Genomic DNA, 24,824 nt, shown 5'->3' on the forward strand with positions numbered 1-24,824 from the left:
AAATTTGTTATAGAAATTGTCTTTATGAAATGGGACCCTGTTCCAGTAACCAATAGCTTAAGTGAAAGAGCATGTCCTGTAGCTGAAGGACCTACCGTTACAAGGAAGATTTTAATCGTCTCAGATTCAGCATCCATGGCTGAAATTCTTAGGTTCCTCGTGGTTGCTTTCTCTAAGGTCATATCACTCCAGATCTTGGTGTTGAGAATAAGACGGTAGCTTCCCTGCGTACGCATTACTGTAAACAAAACAACCAAGTCATATCAAATAATATCTATAACACAAATAATATCTATAATAATGATAATAAGACTGTTTATATACCATATTAACAGTCTCTATGCATGTTGAAAGGAGAAGTTTCAATTAATAAACTAGGTTTTTAACACAGATTTGAATTTGTTGAAGTCTGTATTTTATCTGATATCATGGGGAAGGTTGTTCCATGATTTTGGTGCCATTTTCTCAGAAGCTCTATCATCAAAATATAATCTATCAAAGGTGTTGGTAGAGGTTCAATAATATGAACCACAGTATATGACTTATCAATGATATCATAAAGAAATTGTATTTCCTTCATATTTTCAACATTTTTGAACCAATAAAATATCATTTGTATTTGAATTTTGAAATAACAAAAAGAAAAATAAATCACATTAATGAAATTACACAAGCTTTACCTAATCTTGATTGGAAAGCAGAATCCGTTGCTAATTGCCGACTGTCATTCAACCTTATTTGACCACGCCCTCTTTCTAGCCAATTCCTCTTCACATTGTCAAATACAAACAGCTTACAATGGGACTGCAATCAAAACACAATCACAAAAACATTGTTCAAGAACAGGAGCCTCTCATTGACCGGGTGGGTGTTTCATAAATCCGTTTGTAAGTTACAAGCGACTTCACAAACGACTGGTGATCTTTCTTATGTGATAAAGCGATACACATTAGATTTGCATTGCCGTTGATTTTGTTCCTACAAAAGGGTCACCAGTCAACAAAGTGTTAACATGCACATGACATCCAATATGCAATATTCTCATTGAATAATATTGGCTATCAGACCAAGTGCAGTGCAAGTTAAACAGCAATTATACCAAATTGACAGTCAGCTTAGAAAATATGTGAGAGCGACAGGCGATTTCGCCCTCATGACAGCCCAAATCGCCCCTAAAATTCCCCCAAAAGACGTGCTTTGGGTTGATCATTCTTTCTAGATTCGCCCTAAGATCTGTCACAAACAATATTCAAGATTATTAAGAAAGTCAGAATTATAACTATGGAAGAATAATGATATTTACATTTACTGTGTAATCGCTTGTTACCCCTAAAAAGTAGCCCTTGAAATGAAATAAATAGCCCCTAAAATTCTGTTATCGCCCTAATGTGGAAAAAAAGACAGCCCCATAAAAATAAAAATAATTTCCTACCCTGAGTAGACCAAATTGATTAGGCCTTTGTGGTATAAAACTACCTGAAAAGTAGACCAACTGCTCATAGACAAAGTGAGTACAATATAAACCAAAAAACTTACCGAAACAACATTTTCTTCATCTTCTTCTCCTGTCAGGTTCTCAACGTCTTCAAACTTTCTCCTCATCCTCTCCCTGGCCTCCTCCAATGCACTTGCATTCTCAGCTAATGTTTGCTCTGAAGTTAATATTACAAGATAAAACATATAACTTTTAATGAACTATGACTAAAAAATGAATAGTCCTGGGGGTGTCCCACAGAGAGTTAAACGTGACTTAGGGTCGAACTTAAATTCCCAGTTGCATGAAGTATAAACACATCACCGCATTAATCAGATCATACACATGGGACACGCGCTACTGCGTATTATTCAACAAGATTTGCGCATTATATATCATACATGCCTCGGTATTTATGCATGACTCTAAGTCACACTTAAATCTTGGTGAAACACCTCCCAGGTCTCAAAGACTTACAGATTTTAATCAAAAGTTTGCCATTTCTTTAATAAAGAACTTAAAGATTATGGTAAGTTTGCCAAATGATATCAGACTACAAAAAAGCCTTGATTATGATTAATGGAATAATAAAGAGAAAAAAAATATATATAAGGTAGCTTGAACAAAGTACTCTGGTGGTCTAGTGGTTATGACACTGGTCTAGTCCAGAGGTCGTGGGTTCGAACCCCGCCCGGTCTGCCTACGATTTTTTTTCACAGCAGCCGAGCTCTACGTCACACAACAGTTGCGTGTGTTACCTTTGTGGTATTGTTGGAAAAAATAATGAATAAAATCCTTATCAATTCTTTCATAATAATATATCTTACAAATCAACTGTTTGGATTTAACTTTGAATCATGAAATATTTAAACTTGATATTTAGCATCAAGGGGTGGATTCCTATAACACCATGTGACCATGTACTGCATTGCAAAATGAAACAAAAATTTGAACAGTAAACATATTAAAGTTTAAATAAAATAGAACAAAGATGTACTCACCTTTTGGTTTCTCAGGGGAAGTTTCATTAAATCCATCATTCTGGAAAAAATTATACAAAACATGATATCACCCCTTCAAAACATCTCAAATAGAATTATCCGAATGTCATTGAATTTACTATATACAGACAGAGCTATCATGGCCTAGTGGACATGTCTGTGGACTGTGTATCACTGGGTTCAAATCATACCACCATCCTCATCATCATCATCCTTCTTCTCATCATCATTATCATCAACATCTTCATCCATCGTCATCATCATCTTCACCATCATCGTCATTGTTGTCGTCACCACCATCATCACCATTATCATCATCATCACCATCATCTTTATCATCATTGTCGTCCTCATCAAGACATGCCTGTTTGTAATTCTCCAATTATAATGAAATTAATTCACTATCAATAAAGTTACCTTGATCCTTGCTGAAAGATTTTGACCAAACACCAATTCACCGACCGATTGCAGTTCCCCTTCTTGTCTGTTAGGACTCTAAAAACAAGCAAGTGAAATAATAAAATAATCCTACTTTTTCATATGAAAACTTAAGTTATCCCAGCCTTCTACACATTCCTAAGGAATATTCTTCTTTCAATAATTCTTGGTGAGTGAGGGCCGTGTCTTGTTTCCTCAAATTTAAAAACAGGAACGATGATAGCAACAAGAGCAAAAACCTTAAGTGTATTATTTTGTTGTTTAAAAAATATGAATTCATTTGACTTGATACATTAATTGTAATACATAAAGCTATCAGGAAATGCAGAGAGAGGTGTAGGAAAGAAAATTATAGGGGGAGAGTGCAGATATAAAGTATATAGTATAAGAGTTAATGACAAAAGATGGAGAAGAGGATTAAAAAGAAAGAAGAGAGGGATGGAGTGAGAAGAGTAGAGAGTAGAGTGGGGGCACTGAGGAATAAAGAGGATAGAGAAAGGAGAGACAAGAGAATGAAGACGAAGATACTGGAATGGAAAGAGAGAAGGGGAAGGGATGGATAAGGGGGAAAATAGAAAATAAGAGTAGAAAGAAGACGGGAAGACAGAGTAAGAGAAGCAAGGAGACAGAGGAAGGGGGGCCCCAAGGAGAAGAGGGAAGACAAATTGAAAGATAGGAGAGAGTAGAACGGACAAGGAGAAATTAAAGAGATAGAAATAAAGGAAAGAGAAACAAGAAGATGAGAGACATCCGGTATGAGATGGGAAAAGAAAGAGATAGATGAGAAAATATGAAATACAGGCAAGATTGTGTACGTGAAGCCCCACCGTAACTCTTTCATTCATATTCTGTCCAAACAAGAACGATGAGCCTGATGAACTTGATAAACTGCTTGGACTGTCTCCAGAACTGTTTAACTCTCTGTGCATTTGTAGAAAAAGAGAAGTGGGTTACTATAAAAATTGTTCGCCAAAGGAGAAACTTCAATCTATGCTTGACATGTTACACAAAACTCTGCAATCAATTACAAAAATCAGATTACACTTTCTGTTGCAAGAAACAGAGCAACAATCAATCACAAATTTGCAATTAATTGCAGAACTATGGTGGGGTTGAAGACTGACTTGCATCCATTTTGATTCCATCTTTTGCAATGTCCGCTTTAAAATGTAAAATAGTTTGGTGCAGTAAAAATCATTATTAAATGTACTACACAAACATCAGTGGGATACTGTATTAGTGCAAACAATATGCACAATTAGTGCAAATTTGCCTTTGAATACACTCCTTCTTGAACTGAAAATCAGCCCATCATTGTTAGCGTTCAAAAGAAAACACATTGACTTCTACCATCACGACTATTGAATTCAATACTTTTTAATTCATTTGTTGCTTTTAGTCTTGTTTTGTTTACCTTAAAAATTTCTATGTAATAAATAGGGTTCTGTCTCGAAAGATGGCCTAATTTACAGCAAACAACACTTAAATACAATGTATATGTACACTAACCTGATTATTAGTAAGAGTGAACTTTTTGTGTTAGGGCTTACCTTTTGTTTTCCTTTATGATTTCCTGACCATGCTTACATGTACTTCATCAATAATATTATATTGTTAGCTTTTAAAAACATGTGTATTTATAGAAAAAATCACAAACATCCAGTCAGACTGCAGGTCCCAAGAAAGTGGCTTCTTTCATCCAAGTGATATTCATGACTTGAGATGTTTTGCATATTTAATGAGCTTGATGCGGACCAAAACACCTCTTTTCATTCGGTCATTGCTGCTCTAATTGTGCATCAAATTTCATGAATTTGGTACCATTGTAAAGAAGAAGAATCATTCTTTCAGGTCATGTGTTTGAATTTATTCAAAGATTTTGTAATATAGGTTAAAATTTTGATCTAAAATATGCTACAAAATAAATATTTTCACCTGACAAAAGCTGCTATTTTCACACTTTTTTTTTGTTTGAGCCCAAATGATTTTTATATCATGATAAAGCTGAATATGTATGCTTTGAAATGATATAGGTTTCAAAATAAGAATTGGTTTAATCGGGTCAAGATCACACTTTTCATTTGCCAAGTACATAAAACAGTTTGAAAACAAGAATACTGCACTCTGATTGGTCAAAGAGACCACACAATGGCAAATTCCAACGGTCCCAGTGCCTGGGCTCGTGGGAAGGTCACACTTCCCATGTGGTAATCTCCTCAAATACCCCGCGCATGTTGTTCTGTGAACCTTATCCAGCCAATCAGAACTCTGGATTTCTTGCAAGTACAAAATTTCAGAAATCTCGTCTTGTACCTTGGTGGGAAAAGTGTGATCTTGACCCGATTAAAAGGTGCCGCATATCAAGAGTGGCATTGTGAGAAAGTACAGAAGTTCAGCTTTATGGTGATATAGATATCATTGAGGCTCAAAATAAAAAGTTTTGCACAATTTACAAAAGAAAACAGAGGAAGAAAATTCAGTTTTGAGGCACATTTTCAGGCCAGAAATTTACTTATTTAACAAAATATTGTATACAAAATAAATGACCAATATGAAAGAGTAACTTTTACTCTACCTGATGGTGCAATAATATTTCATTTAACTTGAGGTTAAAACAGGTAAATTCTTAGAGAAAGAAAATCTCTCGAATCACGAGATTTTGCAAGGAAGAGGATTCAGCCACGAGATGATTTGGATGAATCTGGCCTTTTTGCTCATTAGCATAGGGACCTGCGGTCTGACTGCATCATTACAGAATACTAAAGAGAGTGATAATGATTTTACAATGATAACCCCACTGACAATGTTAATTAAAGTTCCTACACGAAAAAAATTCACATGAAGTTCATGGCTATCCATGGCCATAAAGGCAGATGTCCTACAAATTGGCCTCAATGCCCCTAACATTGGACTTAAAATACTTTTAGTGCCCTTTTGAGTTGTTTTCCCAATTGTGCTGTAATACAAAAATGTGTCCTATAGTAAAGCGGCCTTGCCCTAAAAATATTGACATTTTAAGGCCTGGAAGTTGACAACTCTTGTACCTGTTCACTGCATAAAGGTCAAGTCAACCACTACAAAATTAAAAATTCATTCAAATTAAAAGAGAAAAATTGAATGAGCATTCAGCTGAAAATTTCACAATTGTGAAATAAGAGTAATGAGATTTGAGAGATTCATTTAATTTCACATAAAAGCTACTGGTTGATATGTAAACGAGGGTACTGCATTGGATTTGCACATGTATGACATTATGAGTTTGAGCAATTTTTGGTATGGCATGACATCGCACATTTGGTCTCAAAGGATTTCAAGCAAGACTCAAAGAAAAAAAGTCGTGAAATGTATCAACATGTGCTTTCCATGTCAATACAGAATTAACATGAAAATGTTGATGAAAGCACCCCCCACGGGTCTTTTTAGGGTTATAGATTGCTTTTCCAATACCATATCATAAATCTCCTTGTGAAAGGTACATACATGTAACAATATAAAAATAAACCATTAATGGTGCCAAAACAAATTTTGTAATTCTTTAACAAGTCCTAAAATCACTTTTTTTTCCAAAGTACATTTACAGAAAATACATAACATGCCAACAACACAAGACAATTTGTACATGCCATGTATTTAACAATAAACCCTAAATGAGGATGCAAGATAGAAGCATTACTGGGCAGCTCTCTCATTTTCTTTTAAAATAGCCAAAAAGTACAGGAAACAATTTTGGCAAAGATTGTGGCGAGCCAATTAGTACAGTGTAGAGCGTTCTACACCCCATGCTAATCTTATCGTTTAACCATAAAATCTTTTAAATTCAATATACATGCACACTGCATGCGCTTTCATCACGCTACATTAAAGTCAAGTGCCTATACGACTTGCCATTATTGGAAAAGCACAAGGAAGTGCTTCATGAAACAAAATGGCTCTCTGCAAATCCGATGCAAGTATATTAGTAGCTTATAACAATAGTCAGTCACTGACTATTGTTTTATAAAACACTCCCCTGTATGCAATGGATTGAAAACAAATTAAGAACACCACGCTGTATTGTCATTTGAATTCCTGTGAAATTTCACATTAGGGGGGTTTTCACAATGATTCAATTGTGACTAAGATTGCTTTTAAATTCCCAGGTGCATACATGTAAAGTATTCCTGCAAAATGAGATCATGCTTAGAGGACACACACTACTGTGTAGTCCTAAATGAGTGCATTTTTTGGTATACACCATGTGCACATTTGCACTTAAATGACTTTAGTTCACACTGAACTCTTTGTGAAACACCCATTTGGAAAAAAGTACACAGAATAAAACATTACAGAAAATTGTCATATTCTTGGTCAATATGCTGAGCTTTAAGCTAAGACACATTTTGTGTCAGGACTACTACAATTCATCCCATATTGGAATGCCGGTCAGAAAGTGATCATACTTACTTGTCTTTTTTGCTTGCAAACTGGGCAAAGTAATTTTCATGCGTTGTCCCTTCATGCTGATCCGGATCGGGTTCCTTGTCCATTGAATTCCCATCACTAACCCGCCCATCCTGCTCCGTGAAACCAATCCTGTAAGCACTATCACGGAACTTGCCAAACACGCCGAAACCCAAGTCTCTTTCGCTCGATTCACCCGTGGTGAACGGCAGAAATAATTTTGTCCTTTTGTATGCCTCACTTTCTGTTTCACTATTGTTCTCAGCCGTTGCTGCCATTGCAAATGGTAAACTGTGAGCTCCATCGGCTAATGGGTTGCCCAACTTCTCCTCTCCCTCCTCGTCTAGTTCCAAACATACATGAAAAACCAAAAACAAAGGGTTGGAATCGATTGGAAATTTACAAGTGGACCACTACACCTGGGTTCCCCCTCCTTCTCTTATATGAAAAGTGAATTGAGTTCTTAGCATGCAAAGGTGAGGAATCTCCTCTACATACATGTAGAGCCTCCATTTACTTTTAATATCCCAACCAAGGGACTGATTTTTGTTTCTACTGGAACATTGCCTGCCTTTAGGAAACAATAAATGGAGAAGGTAGCACACAATAAAGGCTTTGTATCAACCCAGGTTTGACTCAAATATGGTTTGATGGAAATTCTGAATTAAAATAATCAACCTATTTGGATGTATAACCTCACTTTTTCTCCAGTCTTAATTCACTTAGCCAGGTAAATTATAAGAACATTGCAAATCTTCACATGAAGTAGTAAGAAGTGACAAATTTCAGGAAAGTACAAGATACATCTATAGGGGGTCCAATTTTCATACTTCATGGAATGGCCTATGTTGCTAAGTGCAAAAATAGTTCATCTGGCCTAATAAATGAAATATAAATGGAATTCCCCACTCACCTTTCCCATGATTGTTGAGTGCCGACGGTCTCAAGAAAGGTTTGACATTTTCATTTTCTTTCTCCTCGCCATCTGTACAAAGTATTATCAAAATTGTAATTAATAAACACATTCTCATATATGAATTGATACCAATGATACAGCCCAAAATGTGATGGCAATAATCTAGCCAATTGCATACTCAAAGACATTTCTCACATTTTATCATATATAAAATCGTCAGTGGGATATTAGCCGGTTCGCATCGCAGGAGACAAGAAGGGAAATCACCTCTGCAAATTTGTAATTCTTTGTCGATCTTGATTTTATATCGGTGGATCTCATCTGTTTATTTGTCATTGTTAATGTGAACATATGTATTTTGATATCTCATGCTTCATGTTTGTTTATGTATATTCATGGTTTGTTTACTAGGAGTTAATGAGTTTCTGAATGGAGATCAGGATCCTAGGAGGGTACGTGGGAGCTGTGGAGGAATCAGCACATGTAACAGTGGGGGCTTGTCCGGACCAGCACATGTAACAGTTGCCCTGTATACTGTTCGTCTAGAACAGATAACCTGGGTGTATTGTAATTGTTTCCCTTTTTATCAATAAAAGGTGATTTATAAAAAAATACAAGGCAGGAAAGCCAATAAAAAGATACATAGCACCTTTTCGGTACGATTGTCTCTGGAAGATGTGGAACAGAAACTTGACAAGATTACTTTATAGTTGATGCTACTGACACTATCTTTCCTCTGTTTTGCTTTAGAATTATAGCACCCTCGAGACCAAAGCTAATCCCATCACCTTCACAAATGAGGATCATTGGCTTTACTATGTTTAACATAAAAATTGTCCTTTAACCCCTGCGTATCTGCAGTGACACAAAATTTGCTCCGACTGCATTTGCTCTGGTCTTAATATCTCAGAGGGCAAAGGGTTAGAGTTAGGACTGTAAAAGAGTTTTTGGTTCAGAACAATGTAAAGATTAGGGTTAGGGTTTACGCAGTTTGGAGGTTAGATTTTATGTTCAGCTATTAAACAAGCAGATTTTCCATCAGGGCAATTGTCACCGGAGCAAATGTCATGGAACCGTATATGCTGGCTGGAGTCTATGGAAAGCAAGATTTATAGCGAAATCATTCAGTTTCCAACACGTTAAGGGTGGTCACACCTATATGATTGTAACTAGTGCATGATGAGTTACGTATGGCAAGTCATTTTTACCATTTTATCTTGATTGTTCATATCAAGAGTACAATCTTTATATCAACAATGTCTATTTTCTTAACTATATAAAATGATTTATTGATACCAAGAAATTAATTCTTGATGTCACAAATTTCAATGCTTGATAGTATGAATTGAATTATTGATATGAGGCAATAGGAATAACTGGTAAAATGGCTTGCCATATGCACACGCTGGCAAAAACATCTAGGGCCCACTCTTACAAAGAGTTGCAATTGATCCAATCAACCACAACTATGGAAAGCCAGCTATGTCAACATCTGAAATGCATGCTTGTTCAAAACATTTTCTGGATATGATGTATATTAATACATTCACTGTTTTCTTGAAAATTCAGTGTTCTTCTCTTTGTTTACAACAGACATTGAGCAAATTTCCTGAAGAAAAAATGTGACGTTGATGGATTTCCATAGAGTTGAAGTTGATCAGATCTCTTTTTAAGACAGGGCCCAAGTATAACATCCAAATAAGTACATTACCTGATGATGTAGGTGCTGATTTGGCTTGTCCATGGATGAGGGTTGGTGGGTTGAGCCTGAAAGTAGGCTTGTTAAATCCATCTGAAAGATCAATTAGGTTTCCAATGAAATCAAATGCCAATGACAAATATCAGAGCAACTATTTGCACATTAACATATTGGGATCTCAGTCAAATTTACCCCTGCCCATTCATGTAGGTGTTAACTGGCATCTTTCTATTTAAATATGCTTGCAGCTCTTGGTAACATTTTTTCCCCATGGTATACATGACCCATCTTTTGATCAATAAGATGAATGGATTATTTGAGATTCTTAAAAAGAGGTTAATAATGAATTATAGTGAACAGTTGTGTTAAAAATAACCCTTCACTCTACATACTGATCGCATACCACTATACATGTTCCAGGGATAAAGATAAATGTTTCATATTTTACTACTTTGCTCCATTTTTCTTGTCCCACATATATACATATCATCCCAAGGTAGAATTTCGTATTGAGCAAGCAGCAACTATGGGGACCATTTTGCAACTTACACCTACACAAGGAGTTTGTTTATTATTTATGTTGTCTTTTTAGGGGGCAAGCCACTATTATGTATTTGATTCCCTGATAGACTCATCATGTCAAAGGGAATAGTTTCAAACCATTTCTTTACACAAATATCTAAATTAAATGCTTTAATATCATTTTAAATATTACAGAGGGTGAAAAAAAGAGAAAATACAATTTATGCATGATTTATGCTTGGTCCAACCTTGAGTCAAAGCAATTGTTCACACCAGTCATGGCTATTAAGCGCTATATAAAAGCTCCATATACTTATTATTACTATATGGATTTTCTTTATTTGATCTTGATATTAACAGAAATGTCGTATTGATATTTTCCATTCAAATAAAAAGTTGAAAGAAAACCAGGAAGTGCTTACCATCAATATCATTCTCATCATCCTCAACCATAGCAGAAACTAAAATAAACACATAGAGGAAGTTAAAGATTAATACACTCTTAGCCACTGCATAATAACAATAATACTAACAACAATTTTTCTTGAGTATATTTTTTTAAACAATGCAAAATGCATTACAGATAAAGTAAAAGTATTGATGATTTTAAAACAAAACATGAATGTATGAGAATGAAAATGAAGGATCAATGAAGGACCAATGCTGGCAAGCAAGCTGGCAAGCATTAACAGAAAAGATGTGTCTTTAGATTTTATATTTGTAGTCAATTTTACTGACAGGAATGCCACTTTAGATAATATGAAAGGCAGAAAACAATCTGAATGAGCGAATTTATACAATGAAAAATATACATGTACTGTAGGTGCTTCTTGAGGCATGAAAATATGTTGTTTGGGCCTGAAGTCAGGAGACAGTGTGATTTGTGAAAAGTGATACCTGAAGCGAATGACTTAATCTTTTTTTTTTGGGGGGGGGGGGAGGGAGGTGTTTATTTTTTCTTATTTTTTTCCAAAACAAGATTCCACTTTTATTTTCAAATCATACACAACAAGTTACTATTCATTTAGCTTTGCTATTAAATCAATATCTAATCAATAATCTACTCCTTCAATTAATCAATTCTCAGGATTTTTTTTTTAAACCCCCATCTCCATTTCATTCCAATCAGTTATGAAGTGAATCCCATTTTCATTTAAAATATAAATGTTCTGTTCTTTTCAATAGTGGGAATTTTCACAAGCAATGATAGAAAATACACAAGCAAGATAATAACTTTTATTTTCCCTACAGCATGCAAATGAACTACAAGTATATTAAATTGTTAAAAGAAGACATTCAAATCACAGATTCAACTAGATACTAAATATACATGTATAAACAAGTTCACAAGATTCGGAACAATGTTTCTGGTTAGTCATTAGAAATCTGTAATCACCATAAAAGTACCCTACACAGCTCAGCTCAGTAAGCAACTATACATGTTGTCGGTTTTATTCCTAATCCCCTTAACAATATCATGGATTCATATTACAGCTAAATGGATAGCATCAGTATCAACATAACATGAACAGAACATACAATCATGGATACATTACATCTTGGAGTCTTTTTCAATATTTTCTTTTCCATAATTTTTGTTAAATTTTGGTTTATTCAGAACTCATTTAGAGCATCAAAATCAATATAATTTTTTTCAAACATAGACTGAGTATGAAGTCAGAGAGAAGAGTGTTTTATCAATCTTTTAATTCTAAATCAATCTTTGTTTCATGAAACACTGACTAGGATATACATGTACGTAATATCAAACATTCCTCTTACAAGTAGGGGTGTTTCAACAATGAAACAAAATAATCTAAAAACTTAATTTCATATTGACTTCATTTTGAGTGGATGACAGTCTGGAGTAATTGTCGCAGGAGTGCACTTCCATGAAATAATCAACCTTTTTGTACATCCGACCCCCTTTTTTTTCAAGTTTTACTTCACTTCATAAACTGACCAAGTCAAGGTAAAAGAGCATTACAGACTGTCAAACGAAACAGAAATCAGAGACAGAAAATTTCATGAGGGTCTCACATACTGTGACTGTACATATTTATGGAATTGCCCAGGAGCAAACATCAAGTCACCATACAGTACATGTAGGTGAAGGCGGGGTAAGTGGTGACACTTTTTGCATTTTGCATGTTAGAATTGATATGACTAATATTGTAAAAATAAGTACCCTGCCTTTAAATCTGATTCTTGGAAAATATTTTTCACCTATATATAACTTTCTACCCCCACACTGAACGTCCTTGTGATCTTTGAAAAAAAAGATGTCAAATGGCCCAACTTGCCCCATCTGTGGGGTAAGTTGTGCCACCTTCTGGGGTAAATTGAGCTACAAAAACTATGTACAAAATGTATGCAAGAAGAACCAGCATGTCAATTTTTCATTTAAAGTGTTTTCACTTGCTAATTCTCTATAAATACGAACATCCTCTAAAAGTAAAATAACTGTCATGTGAATTTGCTCCTTTCTGCCTGCATATCAACGGCTTTTAACGTTTTTTTTAATTATACATTACCATAAGAATTACTATGGCTCAACTTGCCCCATGTTGGCTGGCTCAAATTACCCCAGTCCGAACTTTTTGTGATATTTTCACATCCACACATTCTTATGCATCCATCATGTACAAGACTATGACAAGAATGAGAATCCATACCTGGACTAACAATATTGTTCTTATTTAAATAAAGACGTGTGTTGGTAAAAAGCACTGGTCTATTTCACACCTTTTTTTACTTTTTTGGCTGAAATTTGTATTTTTCCCTTAAAAAAAGTACTTTTTGTTCTAAAGTTGAAAAAAATGTGGTGGGGTAAAGGGTTACATGTATGTAATGGGTCATCAATACATGACACCACCACAATGTCTGACTCATTCATTATTGGCCTGGGGGTGGTGGCTCAACTTGCCCCTATGCCCAACTTACCCCGCCTTCCCCTACATATAGGCCTACAGAATGATGTGTATGAATCTGACAAACCTGGTGCAAAGACAGCTCTTTGAGCAATGACATCATCATCAGCCTTGCAGAATTCCCCTGGTTCTTCTGGTTTGTATTCTAGATGACAAAAGACAAAGCAATACTATTTGGGGAAAGATGACCAATTGTGTTGTATAAAATACAAAACAGAAATGCATATTCAGGCAAGAAAGTTGAGAATCCTGCTACAATGTACATTAGTAAGCTCATAAATTAAAGGGTTAAAAAATAATGTAAAATCCTGCACGGTAATATTGGCAATCCCACTTGGTTGATTTTGGTTTGAATTTAAGTCTAAAACTTTGAAGAAACGTTGTTTGCAAGCTATTTTAATTGTCAAGCCAGTCTTTGACACTTAAAGGAGTTTCTTCATTTCATCAGTCCTCTGGAGTGCACTAATAAGGGCTTTTAGGAGCAGTGAACGTGAACGACGTAGCAGTCCTCTGATCGTTCGAGTCAACGTCGTCGTCTGCCCTCGTTCACTACAGATGCGAATACTTTAGATTTCACTCGACTTGTACGTGTACGTACGTCCACTTGAAACAGCGCGATAACCAGCGGGTCATGACACGCTGCCCGACCCAGAAGGTCTGGCGCACCATCGCCCGGCGACCCAGTCGGGTGATGCGAAGGTGCAACTTGTGCACATGTGCCCTTTCACTTGCTTTGATTCCTTTTTACGCGAGTTGGGATATATATCGATGTATATTTTCGAGATCAGAAAGCAATTTCAAATATGACAAACATAATGCATCGTACAACTTACATTAATTTTGTGAAAAGTCACTGAAAACTGTCTTTTAAAAGGGAAAGGTTGATCTTCATGCTGGGCTTGAACGGTTAAAATGACGTCACTCACGTGCACGTCGTCTATGATTTAGGAGAACCGCAAAATGGATGTGGCGAGGTTCTCGATTTTGATAGTGGACGTGTGTGAAGACCTGAGGCATATGGCAGGCCAAAAAATGACGTCATTTCGTACCAGTCCACTATGTGGACGTACATTTCTAAAAGTGCTCAATGCCCTGCATCAGTTGGACATCATGGATCGACCAGCTTGACTCAGGCATAAAATTAATACTGAACATGTATGTTAAAAGCACCTGATATATATTGGTGAGATGAACTGCCATCTATTAGTAATCTATTAATACCATAATCTGGCTTTTTTTTCACATTAAAAAAAATTATTTTTTTGTGAGTAGATAAAGTGGAAAACTATAATTGGATGCAACCTAATAAATGGCAAGAAATACATACAAAGCACCCATCATCAAAAGGAATTTACATGTATAATGTTCAGATTGTACCTTTAAATGTTAGGAAGCTTTGAACAGGAGTGCCTGGATCATTAGATAATCTTTTTGAAATCCCAAAGTATTTGGAGATTGTGGAGTTTTTGGAGCAAATTCATCGAAGCTAAATGATGAACTTCCTGTCTCTCTTCCTTTCAAGAATCAAGTGCCAAACTTTGCATGTTTCTTTTTTCATAAGATTATATCTATTAATGCTTCAATTTAAATTCTCTCCTATTAAAACAGTGGGTTTCTATTTAATACAAAAATCAAAACAGAAAAAAAAAAACAATTACTGCATGATTACAAATTACAATATCTACATTTTTGTCTGATTCATATTTTAAAAGAACTCTCTTCTTTATAATGTAAGAATGTTGTGTTTTTCTTATATACCATTACCAAGTTCATTTCTTTTAAAAAATCAATTTATAAAATGAAAAAAAAATTCTCACACAACATTTATTAGTATTACTATTAGGTTACTGATTGCAGAACTTTTGTATGATTAACCAAATAAATATAATATATGGTAACTCTGATTTTATAATATCAATGCAAGTTATCACGATCAACTAGAATTTAATTCTCACTAATTAGTAACCCTACGAAGTCCCAGATGGCTAATTCCAATGTCGGGTTCACAAAGAGAGCTTATCCTCGAGGATAGCGAGAGGTTTGATAACCTAAAGTACCAGTAGTAGGTAGCACGAACTTCATTCCCCATACTGTGTGGCTAAATTGCATGGAAAGATTAACTCACTTTTTAACTTTATCATTCTGAAAACACAACACTCTATTCAAGTTAAATTGGGTCTCTATTGGAAATGACCAAAAATCAAAAAATTAAAGAAGATATAAAAAGGAAAATAAACCAAATTAACTGAGCACTCTACCTTTATCAATATCATCTGGTCCTAACTGTTGCTCTGCTGGACGCTGAGAAAAAAAAGTAAAAATTCTTGAAAATTACATCAAAATTTTAAAGACCACATTTACCACTGTATATCATGAAGATCCTTCCCTACATTAAGTATCGTACACAAACTGCATGAAGGGCTGCATGACTGCATAATTATGTACCAGTGTTATTTACAAGTAAATTGTAAATATCCTGAAAATGCAACTTCAAATTGTACAATGTAAAAACTAGTTAGGTTACTGACTGAAAAATATCAACTCTTAATCCCTGAAGATGCATAAACATGACTGTACATTCAAAACAATAAATCAGTGACAGGGGGGGGGGTGGTGGCCAGAGATATTTTAATCCAATTCACCAGAGGAGGGAAAAGGCAATAATTCATCTCCATCATTTTTAATACAGACCTGCATGTGTACAATAACAGAGCATGTACATGTATTCCCAGTCACTGGTGTGCATTAATATTGTACAGAGTTCTATAGGAATTAAAGATTGAATGTTCACTGGGGAAAATTATGCTGCCTCTTGCTACTGACATACTGGCAAAACCAAACCCATACAAACCAATTATTTCCAATAGCCATAATTCTTAATTGGCTTGGAGTTGGCTTCATTGAGTGTACTCACCTGGCTTTATATGTAAAGGTTGTTGATTATTTATGCCTATTGGGGATAATCAAATACCCCAAAATGCAATAAAGTGCAGTCCAATAACAACTGAACCTTACATCCTCTTCCTTTCTTCATATCCTACATGTATACTATCTATGTATAGAATTTCATAAACTGAAGTCCACCCTGGTATTATTAGTTGTTTCCAATAAAAGAAAAAAAAACATGTACACACAGCAGTACATACAGTTATCAATGAAGGCTTTAAATACCAAAACAAATCATCAAAGAAACACATTAACAGAGGTTTTATTTTATGAGGTCACGTCATCTGACATGTTTATTTTGTAAATTATAATTTCTGACTGAAAATTTCTGTGTCTAATATAATGCACTAGTAAAATAAATTTCAATTTTTTGAATGACACTTTAATGACTTCAAATAACTTGACAAAAAGGAGAGTTTTTCTTATATTCTCGACAGTTAGTAAATAACAGAGCTGATGACATTACACATTGACTATTTCTCTTTCAATATAAAAAATAGACTATTCCTTCAATAAAGCAAACTTGGTATTAGTCCTTAATGGAAAAATAAAACATTGTTTATTTTAATTTGGTAGGGATCCATCAACATACCTTGATACCTCCCTGTCTTTCTTGCTCCATGGTTTCTGATGCTTCCTCTCCATTTGATAGCTCAGGATTACATGAATCTCCTATGATCATAATAATACATAAAAATACATGTTAATGATGATGACCATGGTGGTGGTGAGGATAATGGTGGTGGTGGCTGTGATGATGATGATGGGGAGTGATGGATGATGATGAGTGATTATGATGATGATGATGATGATGATGGTGACGATGGTGATGATGATGATGTCCTTGATGATGGAGACGATAGTGTACTTGATGGTGATAGATGATGAAGATGACTATGGTGATGATGATGATGGTGATGATGATGATGATAGTGATCATGATGACAATGATGATGATGATGAAAACGGACCAAATTCACGGAAACGGCCTTTTGAAACAGAAAATCATTTCCTCAAAATGCAATGCATTGACATCTACATGTATTTACCACATAGATGACATATGAAAACGAACACAGCAGGAAGACACGAGTGAACAGAAAACATCACAAACCAACAAAAAATACAGAACTCAGAAAAAAATGGGAAGGTATCCATAGCAAAGACAACAAAGCACAGAACAGCAACAGAAATTACACCCCCATTCTCAATGAAATTACATGTATACAAATTCAATACCAACTGGCCACAAAACACGATCTCACTTCACTACAATCATGATAATCCACACATAGTGACTGCACTCAACTCCATCTGACTAAACTGTTGTGCACTTAATCTTCCCCAAACATTCACAAGCTGAAATAAGCAACCAAACATTGTTTGATTGTAACAGCACTGATTGATACATGGCTGTATCCTGTATACATGCACGTAGATCAGTCACTGACTTCATCATATTAACCCCATAATGCATTCTGTCAAATTGAGTTTCGCTACTGTGGAAATTTCGCCAAAATTAAGGTAAATAATGTTTATAACGGAATTGTCAATTTTTCATGTACACAAAGTCTATGGGGAAATAGAATTTCAGTTTTTTCAAACATGCTGATACATAATTTAAGATTTTTTTAAACGGAAAAGGCCATTTCTTGGTCAAAATCACTGTCCCTTTCATAGTATTAAACTTACATGCAAGAATGCACACTGAATGTACCGCCATTGTACCTGGAAATAATCTTTACTGATTCTGAGACGCACTATTCATCCCATCTTCAGCTTGATCAACATGTAATTGTAAAACAAATTAATTTCTTGTCGAGCTTCGCAAGACAACCGAATAATGGTCTACTGAGTACTCTATTGAATTCACCAATCACTGCGATGATGAACATCTTCAGAAATTAATTTCTGTACATCCCCAGAAAATTTTAACATCAATTCATCTCACTACATGTATATACAATGTACATTATACAGTACTATAAATATGCAAAATTCAAGACCAAAGACGATTAAAGGAAACCATGCATGCAGACATGTACTGTACCTTGCATCAAATTTATACTTAATATCAAGGACAAAACTTTTCTTATACATTAATGATTGTATGTACATACATGTAGATCTTTATTTATCCCTCTTTTTTGTCATGTACATGTAATTGGGTTGTTCTTAATAAATCACTGAACAAATCTAGGCAATGAATTCTTTCATGTTTACATTCTCACACATTCTTCATATTTTCCTCTCATTGATATTGATTTGCATTGCTCTCTTCTCATTTTAGTCTATATTTTCCAACCGAATCATTTTATCTTCAATTCTTCCTTGTTTCTTATTTTGGCATTAATATTACACTTTCACTCTATCCAGTTTATTTATCATTTCTGAAACAGATCTACATTAGCAGATTAGGGCATGATTGTAAGCATTGCAATTCTTATAAAGTAGCCTTTCCCTCACAGGCAGTCACAGCACCTTTTGAAACACTAAGATATTGTTCAAAAAAGCTTATAATTCAAAATGAGTATTTCTCATTGTGTATCCTAAGAGTGGCAAGAGATATACATGTAAGGCCTAATGTGCAAATTAAAATTGATTTGGCCAGATCTATGCAACTCAAAGGGGAATCCAACCCAAATAAAAACTTGTTTTTATAAGGAAAAGAAAAATCAGACAAGTTGATAGGTGAAACTTTGAACGATATTGGACAAACAACAAGAAAGTTATGAATATTTTAAAGTTGTAAATATTGGTAATCAGTATGGCCATGGAGACTTCAAATTGGCTGCATATGGGATGTCATAGTGATGTAAGGCAAGGACTACTCTTCCATGTACTCCAATTCATATTATGGCTAAAATGTCATTTTCCTCAAAAGTTTTATTTCGAATTATATTTTTCTTTCATGAGGACATAAAACAATATATTACCTGGGTTATATTTAGATTATTGCCCCAGGGGAGTGGGTACTTAGGAGAAAACCACAAATCCCTGATAATAAAGTATGTGGCCTATGGGAAAGTTGTCCTTGCCCCTTGTCATAATTTTCTTACCCAGTTGCCAATTTGAAATCTACATAGTCTTAGTGATCTCAATTTTAAAGCACCTATAACTTTCTTATTGCTTGTCCGATTTCTTTCAAACTTTCACCATTCTGTTTAATTTATTTTTCTCCTTCCCAACACAACATTTTATGGCCGAGGCTGGATTCCCCTTTAACAGCAAGCAGTACCATGACAGGACATGGGTCTTTATCAAAAGGCAAAATTCCCTTTCCTTCTAATGTTAGAGAGTGCACGCACAGACGAGGCTGACGAGCATTAAAGGTCAAGTCCAAATGTGGATTTGAATAATAGAGAAAAATCAAACTCGCTTTTCGCTGAACATTTCATCAAAATCGGATGTAAAATAAGAAAGTTTTAAAGTTTCGCTTATTTTTCACAAAACAGTGATGTGCATAACTCAGTGATATGAGTTAGACGATGATGTCTATCACTCACTATTTCTCGTTTTTTATTGTTTGAATTATACAACAATTTATTTTTTACAGATTTGACAATAAGGACCAACTTGACTGAACCATATAGCATTAAACAATGCTAATTCCACATGTTCAGAGAGGAATAACGAACACTTGAAAATGAGGAGAAAATAAGAATATTTCATATTTCATATAATAAAATACAAAAGAAATAGTGAGTGGATGATGTCATCAGTCTCCTCATTTGCATACCGACCAGGATGTGCATATAACTGTTTTGTGAAATTAAGTATAACTTTAAAATGTCATAACTTTCTTATTTTACATCCGATTTTGATGATCATACTTATGCTGTTGGATTTTTCTCTTTTTATTAAAATCAACTTTTTGTTGGGGTGGACTTGTCCTTTCAAATGAACAAGTGATATTGAACCTTAATATGACCATCGGGTATTAATAATTCAATCATAAAAATTCAATCCTTAAAAAAAAATCTGAAGTAAAATCAATTAAAGGGATGGTCCAGGCTGAAAATATTTATATCTTAATACATAGAGTAGAATTCACTGAGCAAAATGCCAAAAATTTCATCAAATCAGATAACAAATGATAAAGTTATTGAAGTTTTAAGTTTAGCAATATTTTTTTAAAACAGTCGTCATGAATATTCATTTGGTTGGCTGATGATGTCACATCCCCACTTTCCGTTTTCTTATGTTATTACATAAAATCGTATTTTTTTCATTATTTCATACTTGTTTGAATAATATGTCTCCCTTATAATGAAATAAGTTGCAGCAGTAAATATCTAATGCACTAAATCAGTTGTCAATCCAATTTTTCTAGATCTTGGAGGAAAAAAATTGAATAAACCTAATTTCATATAATAAAATACAAAAGAACAAGAGGAGATGTGACATCATCAGTCCACCTAATAAATATTCATGACGACTGTTTTCACAAAATATTGCTTAACTTTAAACTTCAATAACTTTGTTATTTGTTATCCGATGTTGATGAAATTTTCAGCATTTTGCTCAGTGAATTACTCTATTTATTAAGCTATAAATACTTTCAGCCCGGACCATCCTTTAACTAAACAAGGTGGTTCACGAACCAAGAATCTGTTTTTTTCTTTTCCATATTCTTTCTTTATTTCTTCCATTTATTTCTTGCTTTCTTTCTTTCCCATTATTCTAAGCCTTCCTTCAACCTATTCTATCTCTCTTCATTTTCTTTTAAACTTTATCTTCTTTCTTTTTCTAAAGTTTGCAGGAAAGTAGGAAAACATTTTTTTTGTCAATTCTTTCTTCTCATCCTTTCTTTCATTCTCCCTACTTTCTTTTATTTTTTTCCTTCATTTTTCTTTAACTTTTTCCTTCTTTCCTTCATTTCTCTTGTTTTCTTCATTCTTTCATCCTCCTCTTTTTCTTTCATTCCTTCTTCCCTTTATTCTTTCCTTAAGTTGGACCATTATTCTTTCTTTCTTTCCTTCAGACTTCATTTTTATTTCATTCTCTCTTCTCCCCTTTTCTTTTCATTTTTTTTCTTTCCTTATTTCTCTTCCATTACTTTCATCATTTTCCATCTTTTTATCTATATTTTCTTTCATTCTTTCTTTCAAAGAATAAAGGAAACCTCTGTTTTCTTTTTTTTCCCTTTCATTCCCTTTTTTCATTCTTTCATCTTCCTTTGCTTTCTTTTACTAGTCTATCAAGACTGGAGCTTATATACCGGTATTGCACTTCTGCATACTCATCAACAAGTCAAAACTGCATAGCAAATGGTGCTGGCGCGCATATTAAAGCATTGATATACTGTTAACAAAGTAAAACTGAAACAAATGAGTCTAGATCTAATTTAGGGAAAACAATCAGGAGGATCTGAAATTTCAACTTCTTATAGGCAAGTAATGAGTTAACTAAGTCTAAGAAACTAAATTATTGGAAAAAAAATCTACAGGAAATGACATGCACTGCCCCTTTGGCTTTGCCTTGAAGCCTTGGCTAGCTTGTTTGGCATGTAAATACAACTCCCAGATGCAAAGCCCCATGAACCAACTTGATGGCTATTTTTGCTCACCCATTTCTAATAATCAATTTCTATTCTAATTCTTTTTTTTTTACAATCTAGCAGTTAACACCCACTCACACGTACTGCGAGGTTAGTATGAGTATACTAACCTCGCACCATGAACTGCGTTTGGCAGTGGATTTCTAACTAGTGGGTCGAGCGTGCTGGGATCTCACTTCTGGTGTCCACAACACACGACTTCTATGGCTTGATTTTTCTATGCGCGGCGGCGGCATGTAATGAACCCTTGGGTGGTTAACACCTACCTCAGGCGATGTTCGTGTAGGCTCCACTCCACTTCTCTACCGCTACACTGCGCTCCACCTACCCGAACATCGGGACAGTAAACTCGATCGGATATTCCGAGTCACAAAGGTGGGATGGCAATCATGGTTATCGTAAAAATTAAAGAAAAATAATATAACGAGGGATAAGAATGACTTAATATCTTACTCTACACCCGTATTTCACTCCGTGTCCATCCTCCGGTCACTCACACTAATACGAGGTTACTAACCTCGTACAAGGGACCGTGTTTGACCCTGGATTTCGAAGTAGTCGGCAAACATCGCTTCATTGCTGAAGTAATATTTGCGGAAACTCCTTCTCGCTACGCATCGGGGCTCTTTCCGGTAAGTAGCAATACATGAAAAAATTATACATATGATTTGGAAATAATTTCATTACAAAAAGAGCAAATTTCGCTTACCTCGGCCTAGCAAGTGACTTCGCCCGTTGGTGGCGCTAATAAATTTCACAACCTTGATTCAGCACCTCGGTAATTTTATAACTGTGTCTAAATTCTTTGAATGCGCAATTCTTATGATTAATTTACTAATTATGGGCAACAATAAATGAAATACCTTCAAAAAAATAATTCAAGATTACTATTGGCGATGATAACACTTTTTTGCAATTAATTTAAAACGATGACTAATAAAAAAAATTGAAAAAATACACATGCCTGGAACGAAACCAGCAGTACAAGCTTTAACGAACGTCAATAATACAGTATACCAAAGTCTATACAATGAAAAGATTGGACACTTCACGGACTTCGCGTAATGCCTTGCGTCGATTTGCGTGTAAAATAGTGTAGGTGCCTAGTCTTTCCCTTGTCGTGTCTTTGATATGAATATAAATCGCACGCCCTCTTTAGGCGAAAATTGATATCCACGCTGACCAATTTTTATCTCCGTGAAATCTTCACTAAAGATCAAGAAAATATACATATTTTTTAAAAGAAACTTAAAGGAGAAGTCACAGAAAATTCTAAATGATTCGGTAAGTGTCATAGCAGAATGTGAAATACCAGATTATGCGTGATATTTTATGTGGGCAAAAGCCCAGTATATTTTGGATGTGTCGTGTGTGTCACGTGCATATGACTAATATTCCTTCGCACGCGAGATGATATGAACCCATGGTTGTCCTCCGGTTATCCTCAAAATTTGTGATTTTGGGCTAGTATCTTTTTCCTCACACGTATTATTCACGGCCGATTTCAAAACATCGCATGCGATCGGTCGCTGATCGATCGCGATCGCATGCGATGTTTTGAAATCGGCCGTGAATAATACGTGTGAGGAAAAAAGATACTGGCCCAAAATCACCAATTTTGAGGATAACCGGAGGATGGACACGGAGTGAAATACGGGTGTAGAGTAAGATATTATAAGTCATTCTTATCCCTCGTTATATTTTTTTTCTTTAATTTTTACGATAACCATGATTGCCATCCCACCTTTGTGACTCGGAATATCCGATCGAGTTTACTGTCCCGATGTTCGGGTAGGTGGAGCGTAGTGTAGCAGTAGTGAAGTGGAGTGGAGCCTGCACGAACATCGCCTGAGGTAGTTAACAAATAACACCCTGCTGACAGTGCTGTACAGTAGAGGCGCACGGCCAATATTGGAGACTGTCTCCAATGTGGGAGATTATCTCCAATATCAGAGACTTTTGTAAAGAATTTGGGTATCCAATTTCAGAGACAGTCTCCAGTTTTGGAGTCCAATTTCCTTTGTTTACATTTGCTGCAAAAGGATTAACTTGGCGGCAAATAAAAATGTGATAAGCAGATTCCTCATGAAAAATTACCCCTTTTCACCGTCTACTTTAAAAATTCACCGTCTACTTTTGTTTTGATAAGGATTTTTGTTGTCAATCACACACAAAACAAATGGGCTTCTGACCTCAGTGAGACAAAATTTAGGTGGAAAAAATCATGCTTTTGTTGGTGTTGTTTCTTTTGTCCTTTTGCAAAGCAAGTCTCCAATGTGGGAGATTGTCTCCCCTATTGGAGAGAGTCTCCAATAAGGCCATATTGGCCGTGCGCCTCTACTGCTGTAACGTAAGTTTGACGTTAGTCGTTGCATTAGAAAGTTTAATAAAAAATGTGGACACCCAATTCTAAAAAAATAAAGCCAACCACTCACACTTTATGAGGGAAGCACAACTGATGAACTGCAGCCAGTGATTTTGCATGCTAAGTATTTTATTGAATGCACATCAAGGACAACAAGGAATCGTGAAATCACCAATTCACAGGCACGAGCAAGAAACTACACATGCCAAAATCGGGATGGCCTCATCCAGAATGAATTTTCGGGCCCAAGTCAAGACTCAACAAAACACTCTCTTGCACTCAAAATGACCATTCAAATCATTGATATTAGGCAGAAACATAACTCACCAATCAGAACAGATATATTTAATCATGATTCAGACCAGACAACACACAAACACAATGACAGAGATATCAATTTGATTGTTTACACGAACCTGCTGGAGCAGTTGCAGCCGGTTGCGATTCCGCCATATTGGACTACTAGTGGTAAACGATTTGCTCTTGAAGACAAACTGCATGGAATGTGGTAAACGTTGCGTTCAATGCGCTCG

At 35.3% G+C, this 24,824-nt stretch overlaps 1 protein-coding gene across 1 annotated transcript in view; it reads right to left on the reverse strand.

Moving 5' to 3' along the window:
- Nucleotides 1-24,824, reverse strand: part of LOC129271115 (ran-binding protein 3-like) — a 29,891-nt gene extending 5,067 nt beyond the window's left edge. The window contains exons 1-14 of the mRNA XM_064106267.1: nt 24,708-24,824; nt 16,959-17,038; nt 15,679-15,721; nt 13,488-13,565; nt 10,913-10,951; nt 9,981-10,061; nt 8,267-8,338; nt 7,357-7,696; nt 3,741-3,834; nt 2,893-2,970; nt 2,476-2,515; nt 1,537-1,652; nt 681-804; nt 96-238 (exon numbers count right to left, since the gene is read on the reverse strand). Of these exons, the coding sequence (XP_063962337.1) occupies nt 96-238; nt 681-804; nt 1,537-1,652; nt 2,476-2,515; nt 2,893-2,970; nt 3,741-3,834; nt 7,357-7,696; nt 8,267-8,338; nt 9,981-10,061; nt 10,913-10,951; nt 13,488-13,565; nt 15,679-15,721; nt 16,959-17,038; nt 24,708-24,744 (1,365 nt within the window). The 5' untranslated portion in view covers nt 24,745-24,824. The remainder of the gene's footprint in view (nt 1-95; nt 239-680; nt 805-1,536; nt 1,653-2,475; nt 2,516-2,892; nt 2,971-3,740; nt 3,835-7,356; nt 7,697-8,266; nt 8,339-9,980; nt 10,062-10,912; nt 10,952-13,487; nt 13,566-15,678; nt 15,722-16,958; nt 17,039-24,707) is intronic.

Source organism: Lytechinus pictus, chromosome 11 (genome assembly GCF_037042905.1).
Source record: "Lytechinus pictus isolate F3 Inbred chromosome 11, Lp3.0, whole genome shotgun sequence".
NCBI classification, from domain to species: domain Eukaryota; kingdom Metazoa; phylum Echinodermata; class Echinoidea; order Temnopleuroida; family Toxopneustidae; genus Lytechinus; species Lytechinus pictus.